The sequence below is a fragment of the Rhincodon typus genome, chromosome 25, assembly GCF_021869965.1.
Source record: "Rhincodon typus isolate 14 chromosome 25, sRhiTyp1.1, whole genome shotgun sequence".
Classification (NCBI taxonomy): domain Eukaryota; kingdom Metazoa; phylum Chordata; class Chondrichthyes; order Orectolobiformes; family Rhincodontidae; genus Rhincodon; species Rhincodon typus.
The window spans coordinates 2,423,787-2,434,805 of NC_063356.1; the positions used below are offsets into that span (position 1 = coordinate 2,423,787).

An 11,019-nucleotide genomic window follows, 5' to 3' on the forward strand; every position below is an offset into this window, starting at 1 on the left:
AGGAGCAGGAAGGCTGACGTTTCGGGCCTAGACCCTTCTTCAGAAACATCAGCCCGAAACGTCAGCCTTCCTGCTCCTCTGATGCTGCTTGGCCTGCTGTGTTCATCCAGCTCTACACCTTGTTATCTCAGAACCTGTGACACTCCTGTTTATATCTGTCAGCCAGGGCTGCCTGATTGGTTAATGGCCCTAATCAGGGAACTCGTATTCTATGAGGTCTATCTGGCTGGCCTCATTACAATCACTACCACCTTCTCAAGGGCAATTAGAGATAGGCAATAAATGTTAGCCAAATCAGCAAGCCTTTCTCCCATGAGCAACATTTCTAATTCATTAGCTTTGATTTTTATACATGGTGCATTTGAATAAAGAATGCTTAATTGGATCTCATACCCTTCAATATTCTCCTTTTCTTTGACCACAGATATTAATGTTGACCCTTAGTTGTCTTACATACAAATAGAAATTATACCTCTCTACAACCACTGGCAGTGGGTTCAGGGTTTGTGAGCTGCTGCACCAGGCTGAGCTCTCCCTGTGCTGTTCATATTCTTTGTTTCCTTTTCACAGAGCTTCTTTACAAAGTGAGCTGACTGAAGATGAGAGACCCCATTCTGATCCTGTGCCACATCCTGAGCTCCCCTACCCTTTGTTCAGGTTTGAGATAAACAGCCGGCTATCGAGCGAGGAGAGTGATGGAGAAATGACAGAAGAGTCTGAGAAGCTGGATTGTCACTATTCACGCTTTCATCCAAAGCCTCTGGCAGTATGTACCATTTCAGCTTGGCTGCTCTCTCTGCTGTTCGTTTGTCTTTCTGGGAATGTTCATGTTTTAAATTCACCTCACCAGAGAACAACTGAGATTGGGATCATCTATAGCCAGGTTGCCTTATTCAGTCCTCACCATGAAATGTTTTTAATTACTTAAGTGGAATGATACAGCACAAAAGGAGGCCATTCATGCCATCATACCAATGCTGACTGCTTTTTGAAACAGCTATTCAATTAATCACGTTCTCCTGCTCTTTCTCCGTAGCTCTGCAAATTCTCCTTCAAATTTTTATCTAACTCCTTTTTGAACATTGCTATTTAATCTGTTTCTACCCCCCTTTCAGCTATGCATTCCAGATTGCAGTTTGCTGCATAGAAGATAAATATTCTCTGCATTTTTGTCCTTCCTTTACAGAATCATACAGCACAGAAACAGACCCTTCGGTCCAACCAGCCAAACATAATCCCAAACTAAACTAGTCACACCAGCCTACTCCCGGCCCATATCCCTCCAAAATTTTCCAAATGTCTTTTAAATGTTTTAATCATGCCCGCAACCACCACTTCCCCAGGAAGTTCATTCCATACGTGAACCATTCTCAGTGTAAACAATTTGTCCCTCACTTTTTTTATATCTCTCTCTTCTCACCTTAAAAATATGTCCCCTAGTTTTAAAATCCCCCATCAGAGGGAAATGACACCCATCGTTAATCCTATCTATACCCCTCATGATTTTATAAGTTCACCTCTCAACCTCCTAGGTTCTAGCAAAAAAAATGTCCCAGCCTTTCTTTATAACTCAAACCTTCCATACCTGGCAACATCCTGGTAAATCTATTCTGAACCCCCTCCAGCTTAATAATATCTCTTCCACAACTGGGCGACCAGAACTTTGTGACATTTCTCTAAAAGCTATTACTGCCTGCCCTCCTGCCTGTGGAAACTATATCTGCTCAATTACAATGGAAAGTACTTCCATTTATGTAGCACCTTTTCCACCTAATGGCATCCCAGAGTATGTGGCCAAGGAAAGACATTTGCAGTGTTGACACTGCTGTAATGTTGGAAACAAAGCAGCATTTTTGCAATTTCCCACAACGTCAGTGATTTAATGAGCAGATAATCTGTTTTACTGATGTTTTAGTGATGTTGTCTGAAGGATATTGACCAAGACACCGCAGATAGCTCTGCTGTTCTCTTTGAATATTGTCATGGGATCTTACCATTCACTTGAAAGGGTGGATGGAGTCTCAGCTTAACATCTCATTTGAACATCAGCTCCTCCCATGGTGCAGTGCTTTTCTCTTCTGGTGGCTTTAATACAAATTGCATCTTTCTCCCTCACTCTACACGAGTTTGAATTCCCCTGTGCACAGCCAGGGGAGAGCGACAGACTCCCCTGTCAGTTGTGGCAGACACAAGAGACATCATTACTGTCCTCAGTATTAAGGCATAGGAGAAGATATTCTATTCTGTACCCAGTGGCAATTCCTCCATTCAGTGAGACTATTCTATATTCTATAAAATATTCTATTTTAACTCCATCTACCTGTCTCGCTGCCATAAATTTGCATTGCAAACTCAAGTGAGCCCCTTCAACCACCACAGCTCTTCAGAGGAGAGAGTTCCACATTCCCATATACAAAGAGGTGCTGCCTAACATTGGCAGTGAACTGTCCTATTTTCAATAAATCAGTGTCTTTCATAACTTGTACATAGTTTAACTATGATTTAGGAGCTGGACCTGAATAACTTTAAAATTTAAAAAAAAAAAGGCTGGCAATATTAGGTAAGATGATATCTACGGACTGAGAAAGATGAAAGTTCATTGAGCTTAAACATTAACTCTGCTCCTCTCGCTGACAATGCTGAGTATTTCCAGCAGTTTCTGTTTTTATTTCAGATCTCCAGCTGCTCCGGTAGTTTGCGTTTTCAACGATTAGCCTCCCCCATTCTGTCAATCCCTTCTTTCCTCTTATTCGGCATGAGCAGGGTTGATCCCAGTCTGTATCTGACTGTTTCCTTACTCCTTTCCAGTTCTGCACTTTCGGAAGCCGGATGATCAGTCGGGGTTGTTACGTCTTCAACAGGCGCTTTGATCGTTTCCGTGTGGCCCTGAATTCCATGGTGGAAAAGCACCTCAATTCTCAGATGTGGAGGTCAGAACATTAACCTTTTTCTTGACTGGATATTCTCTTGCATTGAGATACGGGCAGGGGTTTTGTGTGTGTGTGTGTTTCCCACCTGCAGAGGAAGATTTATATTGTGTTTTTTCCAACCATTAGTAATCTTAAACTGCTTTACAGACTATGAAATATTTTTAAATTGTCGCCCCTGTTGCAATGTTGTTCATTGGTTGTCAAATATAGACATTATCCTACAAAAATGATTTGGGTTAACCTGAAAGACTGCACCTTCAATAGTGCAGTGCTCCCCCGGTAAGGGTCCGCTATCAGTCCTTCTCTGCTAAGGTATTGTATTCCCTCTGGTCTACCTGAAAAACAAAGCTACCTCTGTACTGAACCCCCACAGTGCATTGCTCACTCAGTACTTTCCCTTCAACTGGCTGATGTTTCCTCAGTACTTCCTGTGCAACCATGTGGCATTACCTCTGACTGTGAAGGATTCCCTTTGTACTCCCCTCGTATGCTATTCCTTCTCTACTGCCCTTCTGACTGTGTGCGGTTCCCTCTCTATAGCCTCTCTGACTGTGTAGACTTCCCTCTGTCTTGCTCCTCTGACAGTGTACTGAGATGGTCAGTCTGGATACTGCAGTCTGGGTGTGTGAGTGATAGAGACACCTTGATGATATCTTACTCTTTTGTTCTTTTGGTTTCATTGCAGAAAGATTCCTCCAGCCACGGATCCACAGAGAACGCCACTTGCTGCCCCACCTCCGGCCCCCTCGGCATTTTCTCTCCCATCTATTTCATCTGTTTCGGGATCTTTGCCCGCCTCAGCTTCTTCCATGGGCATGGAACTGAAAGCAGCATCCTTGCCTGCCAGCCTCACTGGAGCTCGAGCCCCTCCAGAGCCACCTTCTGCCTGCTGCCGCTCACTCCCTCCACTGACCCTTCCAGCTCGCATCCCCTCTCCCTCTTCCAGTAGAACACCCTGGGCCAAGAGCACCCGGGCACCTGGGTTTCACCTGGAGCCCCGTTCCACTGGCGAGACATCTCCGGGCAAACGCAAGAAATCGGGGGCTGCTACCTGTAACCCGCCCCCTCCCTCGGATAACCCCCTCAAAAGAAACTGCGTGTTGAGTCTGGATAGGATAAGTGCTCCTCCCCCTGGTGGGGCAGCCTCACACCCCCCTCACTCAAATACCTCTTCGCACAGGGTGAGCAACGGACTGAGCGCCAATGGGCCCAAAGCAGGACGCGCAGGATCGACCGCAATTCTGGGCCTTTCAGGGAACTCCCTTAAAGGGAACAGCAGGACAGTGGAACACTTTGATCCCAAAAAGGAGGTCCACCTAAGTGAGGCAAGGCGGCTAGGAGGTCACAACCCAACGTCCCCCCTACCGACCCCCACCTCCCCGGCACAGACCGAGGGCAGGAAACGGAAGAATGCAGCCTCCTGCTCGAAACCCACAAAAATAGCCAAGGCCCCTGATGTCGGCGGTGCTCAGAGGAAGAGAGAGGAGAGCCTGGCAACGACGCAACCTCACAGCAACTCTCACCCACACAAGGTACAGAAAACACGGTGTCCATGCAGGGAACCTGTCAAATAACTTCGAGGTACGCGTGCCCTCTTGCAGCTGGCTGCTCACTGCCTATGGTGCTGCGATACCTGGCTTGAATCTTCTTAGGCTAGGGAAGAGCAATGCTATTTGGGATTCTCACACCTATTTATCGTCCGGGGTTGCTTTTCCCCTCTGCACCCTGTGAGTATGGAGTATGCCAGTGTGTGCACGGGTTGGATGGAGTCGTGTTGAAGTTCAATTGATTATTCTGAAGTTATCTATTTCGCTGCCAGTCTCTGACCAGAGCAAGTCTTTGGCCATCGTCGCATCCATTTTGTGAGAAGGTGGAGAGTTTTTACCTCATTCTGAACTGTCCTCATGACTGGCAAATGTAAATACTGGGCTGATATTAACTGCCTGTTTGCACAGTCAGTTAGACAGTTAGTGGTGTAAAGAGAGGCAGAGTGTGAAAGTCTGAGATCATAGAGTCATAGAGATCTACAGCACAGAAAAAGGCCCTTCAGCCAATTGATTCTGCGCCAGTCAAAGACAACCACCTTAACTATTCCAGTCCCATTTCCCAGCACTTGGCCCATAGCCTCAATTGCCTTGGTATCACAAGTGTACGTCTAAATACTTTTTCAATGTGACAAATGTTTCTGCCTCTTCCACCCTTACAGGCAGTGAGTTCCAGATTCCCCCCACCTCCTGTATGAAAAGACTTTTCCTCACATCCCCTCTAAACCCCCTGTCCCTCACCTTAAATCTATGTCCTTGGTCAGTGATCCCTCCACCAAGGGCAAAAGTTTTTTCCTGTCTACCCTATCTACACATCTCAAAATTTTATACATCTCAATCACGCCTCCCATCAGTCTGCACTGCTCTTAGGAAAACAACCTCAATCTATCTAACTCTTCATAATGGAAACTCTTCAGCCCAGGTAACATTCTGGTAAATCTCCTCTGCATCCTGTCCAGTGTTGTCATATCCCTCCTGTGGTGTGGATTCTAGAACCACGCACACTACTCCAACTGAGGCCTAATCAACATTTTATCAGCATAACCTCCCTACTCTTAAACTCGATTTCTCGGCTAATGAAGGAAATATCCCATGTGCCTTCTTAACCACTTCATCCACCTGTCCCACAACCTTAAGAGACCAGTGGGACATGCGCACCAAGGTCCCTCTGATCCTTGGTGTTTCCCAGTGTCCTATTGTTCCTCATGTATTCCCTTGCCTTGTTGTCCTGTCCAAGTGCAGCACCTCACACTTAACCAGATTGAATTCCATTTGCCACTGATTGGCCCAACTGAGAAGCCCATCTATATCCTCCTCATTATTTACCAACACCAATTTTTGTATCGTCCGCAAACTTGGTGATCAAGCCTCTACGTTTAAGTCTAACACGTTTATATATACTACAACAGCAAGGGACCCAACACTGATACCTATAGAACCCCATTGGACTCAGACTTCCAGTCATAAAAACACATTTCAACCATCATCTTCCACTTCCTACCACTCAGCCAATCCTGGGTCCAGTTGGCCAAATTTCCTTGGATCCCGTAGACTCTTACCTTCACAATCGATCTCCTGTGTGGGACCTTACCAAAAGCCTTGCTGAAGTTCAAATAGACTGCATCAAATGCATTCCCCTCATCTACATATCTGGTCATGTCTTCAAAACAATCAGTCAAGTTGGTCAGACATGATCTCCCCCTAATAAAACCATGCTGATTGTCTTTAATTAATCACTGTTCTTCCAAGTGCATATTATTTCTGCCCCTCAGAATTGATGCCAATAGTTTTCCACCACTAAGGTTAGACTGACACGCCCGTAGTTTCCCGGTTTATCCTTTGCTCTTTGAAGCAGAAAACTGCATCAGTGTTTTCTAAATAGTGAGAACTTCAGAACTGTGAAGGATTGGAGAGATTTAAAGATATTTGCATAGAAGGGACTAATATCTAGAGGACAGATTGGGAAATAATTCCAAAGGCTAATGGAATGTTGGCCTTTCTCTGAAGGGGCTGGAATACAACGGTGTAGAAATTATGCTGCAACTGTACGGAGTGGGAAGGGGTTTCCAAAACCATAACATTCAAGCCAAGTCATTCAGGGATGATGTCAAGAATCACATCTTCACCTAAAAATGAGTAGGATTCTGGAAAGTTCTGTGGATGTCAGGGATCAAGTGATACTTGCAAACTGAGACCACAGAGTTTTTAGGCAAAAGTATTAAGCATATGTGACTGGCAGTAGGAAAACTCAGCCATGATCTAATTGAAAAGAAGGACAGGCTGAGTAACACTTGCAGATCTGATGCCTCACCAAAGCATAGTGAAGGAAACTAAACACAGATTATTTTCCTGTTTGAAAACCTCAATTATCTTGTGCCCATTATGCCTGGAAATGTTTCTAACTCCTGCACAAATATGCCATTGAGATTTACTGTTTAACAGAAGTATTTTGTATTTAATTACAAAGCAGTAGAAATGGATAATGGGAGTGGATTATAGAGATAATGTAATGTGATCCTGCTCACTGTAAGAGAGATTTCCACTGGGCATGGTCCATGTTGACTTGTTTGTTTTTTCCATTGATGGGATGCAGACATCACTAGCTGGGCCAGCAGTTTATTGTCTTAATTGTCTTGGAGAAGGTGCTGGTGAGCTGCCTCCTTTAACTGTTGCAAGTTGTGATGTGCAGGTACACCCACAGGGCTGTTAGGGAGGGAGTTCCAAGATTTTGACCAGGCAACAATGAAGGAAGAGTGATATAATTCCAAGTCAGAATGGTGTGTGACATGGAGATGATGGTGCAGTCATTATATTGCTGCCCATCTTTTAAACTCCCCTCTCTTGGAAGGACACAATTTATCTTTATATAGAACCTTTAAAATAATAAGACATCCCAAGATGTTTCATACATTATCAAAGAAAATTAAACACCAAGACATGAAAGTAAATATTAGGCACATGACCAAAAAATTAGAAATATAGAACCATGAGTAGGCCATTTGGCACATTGAGTTTGGTTTACCATTCAATTAGATCATGGCATTTTTCCCACAGTTTTGTGGGAATCTGCCTGAGCGGGTAATTGAGGTGGGTAACCTCGCAACCTTGAGAAAGTACTTGGATCAGCACTTGAAATGTCATAACATTCAAGGCTATGGGCCTAGTGATGGAAGATGGGACTAGTGCTGGTTAAGGGTAGCTTTGGTAGTACAGACTTGATGGTCTGAAGTTCTGTACTGTATAATCGTCTACCTCAATGCCACAGTCTTGGCTATTACCATATCCCTTGTTGCCATTAGTCTCCAGAAATCTAGTCATTTCTGTCTTGAACAAGCTTAGTGAGCTTTCACAAACTGTGTGCTAAAGAATTTCAAAGATTCACCACACTCTGGGTGAAGAAATTCTTCCTCATCTCAGTCCTGGTCAAAGAAATAGATTTTAAGAAATATCTTTTAGGAGGAACAAGATGATGGAGAAGCAGAGCAATTTGGAGAGGGGATTCCAGATCTTGAAGCCTAGTTAGCTGAAGACATGATCACCAATTGTGGAACAGATAAAATTGTGGATTGATTGATTTATTCTCACATGTACTGAAGTACAGTGAAAAGCTTTGTTTATGAGCAGTACAAGTAGATCATTGTAAGCTAGGATGTACAGATCAGAGGTTGTAAAAAGACTTAGACAGATGCAAACATGTTACATTGCACAGGGCACGTGCTAGGTGAGATCAACGTTAGCAAGATCAGCATTATTTGAGGCTAGAGAGTCCATTCATCAGTTTAATAACGGCCGGGAAGAAGCTGTTCCTGAATCTGCTTGTGTGTGTATTCAGGCTTCTGTAACTTCCGCCTAACAGAAGAGATTGTAGGAGATATAAGTGTAGCCTAAAGTAGAGGAGTTTGGATGAAAGAAATGGCAGATGGGTGAGGGTCATGATGGAACTTGTGAACAAGGATGAACCTTATAAAATCGGGGTGTTACTCAACTGGCCACCAGCTTAGGTCATTGGGTAGAGGTACCTCCAGGATGGATGGCCACCCAATAAAAGTGTGTAACTTGGAGGCATTGTCTCTGCTGTACTTGATGGTGCTGGTTTCAGAGGAAAGAGAAACACAGTGACTAAACAGCGTGTCCAAGTTTCCGATACATGCAAAGTGCTAACCAGAGCTTGGGCATTTTAAACAATCATTAATCTCACCTCAAACAAGCAGGTTCCAGTCACTAGGATAGAACACCATGTTTTCAGATGGAAGATTAAACATTTGGCTAATCAATCCCTACCATAAATGTAGAACAAGGAAACAAACACTTACCTTTGTCTTCCCATTGAATTGGTGACCCTCAATTAATGTGATCTCCTTTCTCCACATCTGAAATGTTCTGTTCACATTATCTGTGACTCAGAGGATAGCCAAAAGCAACAGTTTGTCTCTGATTTTGAAGATCATGAGTTAAACCCAAACCCAGAGATTTCAAACACATAGCTGAGGCTGACACTGTGCAGGGGCTGAGGAAATGCTGTACAGTTGGAGGCTCTGTCTATCAAATAAGATTTAAAACTATTCCAAAGAGGATAAAGTGTACAGCCCCAATATTTACACCTCAACCAGCATCACTTGGAGAGGTTACTTGGTCACTATTTCATTGAGTTTTGTGGAGGTTTACTGTGTGAAAATTGTTGTGTTTTCTACATTATACTCTTCAGAAATACTACAGAGTGCTCTCGGATGTCCTGTGCTTGTGAGAATAAAACTGCACATTCTGAGAGTGAGCTTGCTTCCCGAGTGTTAATCTCTCTTTCCCCCCGTGTCTTCCCCAGGCAAAAGTGCGGCCCTGAGAACAAGTTGGTCTTAGTTTCACGGTGATTTGGAACCCGGAGATTTCCGTCCATCAGTCGCCACTTCCAGACCTTCACTCTCACAAACTGGACACAGTCCAGGATGTCGGGACCCGCGCGGTGCCACAGGCTGTTTATGCACAAATCAAAGCAGGCACTCGCACTAGTCGCCTTATTCGGTATGAACTGTTTTGTCGACCTTTGTGTCTGTAGCAGGAGTCACTGCACCTTGTCGTCCATTTGTTTTGTTTGTTCTCTGCTCCTGATCTCTCCACTCTGAGGTTACGCCTTCGTGTTTGCTTGACACGGCATCCTTGCTCTGCACCAGTGGGAAGGGGAGCAGTTTACAAATGCTTACCAAATCGCCGGTGAGATGCACGTCAAGTGATTTGGCCTCCAGAGCAGTGGAGAGTGAAGGGAAGTGTTCCCACCGCATCTTCAGTCTGGGTGCCCAGCAGCGGGCCCAGATCTCCTCATGGCATGTGCCTTCTCCCTCTCCCCTCCAGCACCTACCCCCCATATTCTCCTAAAGGCACTGACCCACATCAGGGGTTGATCACATAGGTGCTGGACACCTATTGGGTACCTTCTCCTGGGAGCCACTCCTCTCAAGTGACTCCTAAGTGCTTAACCATCATGGTCAAAAGCAAGAGCCAACCCTGTACCCAGTCCAGCAGTGTATCGCTCTTGCTCCTGTAGTGCCCACATTGGGCACTGCCCATTCCCCACATTGAGCAGCCTGGGAGAGGGGTGAAGGTTAAGGGAGAAGGACAATGTCTGTCACTGACTTGACGTTCTTACTGAATTGGAAAAACCTGAATGTGTCAACCACAAACCCAAGAGTCAGGAGAAAGATGACACACAGGATCTGGAGATGAACGGGCTGCTTTTCTTTCCCCATTTCTTGACATGTTATACATTGAAGAAGCCATGGTGTCATGATTTCCCAGAATGCAAGTCTGCCAAGGAAGATTCCTTTTCAAAAATCTCCTCTTGCATGTACAATCCTGACAGACTGCGATAGGATCCTTGCAAGGCAAAGAATGGTTTGATCTCTGGTAACTATAATAATTTTTGCTGTTGAAGCCTGGTTGCAAATAATACCTTGGCTAACTGCTGCTTGGTGATGGTGTCACCGTCAGTGACCCTGGAATTGCGTTAATTCTAGAAGCATTTTATTAACTACCTGCCCCTTCACTGCAGCTGAAGTCATCTGAAAGTTCTAGCTCTGTCATACAAACTGCCCGCCTGCTACTGGGTGACATTGCCCACATGCATTTTGTTAAAGTGCATTACCTAAGATTGTACATTGGCTCTTTGAGGTATTTTTCGTTATTCATTCACGGGATGTCGGTATTACTGGCTAGGCCACCATTTGATGCCCGTTCCTAATTGCACAAAAGACAGTTAAGAATCATCCACCTTGCTGTGGTTCTGGAGACACTTGTAGACCAGACCAGGTAAGGATGGCAGGTTTGTTTTCCCTAAAGGACATTGATTAATTAGATGGGTTTTTCCAACAATTGATGATTTCATGGTCATCATTGGGTACCTAATTCCAAATTTTTATTGAATTCAGATTCCACCATCTGCCTTGATTCTCCAACCTGGGTCCCCCAATATTACTTGAGTTTCCGAATTAATAGTCTACCTATTGAATCACTAGGCCATCACATTCCCCTGTGTGGTTTGCAAAACTCAGTACTAA

At 44.5% G+C, this 11,019-nt stretch overlaps 1 protein-coding gene across 1 annotated transcript in view; it reads left to right on the plus strand.

Moving 5' to 3' along the window:
- Positions 1–10,728, plus strand: part of LOC109912870 (ataxin-7-like protein 1) — a 33,024-nt gene extending 22,296 nt beyond the window's left edge. Inside the window, 4 exon segments of the mRNA XM_020512310.2 lie at positions 571–766; positions 2,809–2,930; positions 3,616–4,462; positions 9,294–10,728. Of these exon segments, the coding sequence (XP_020367899.1) occupies positions 571–766; positions 2,809–2,930; positions 3,616–4,462; positions 9,294–9,311 (1,183 nt within the window). The 3' untranslated portion in view covers positions 9,312–10,728.
- The last annotated feature ends 291 nt before the right edge of the window (positions 10,729–11,019 follow it).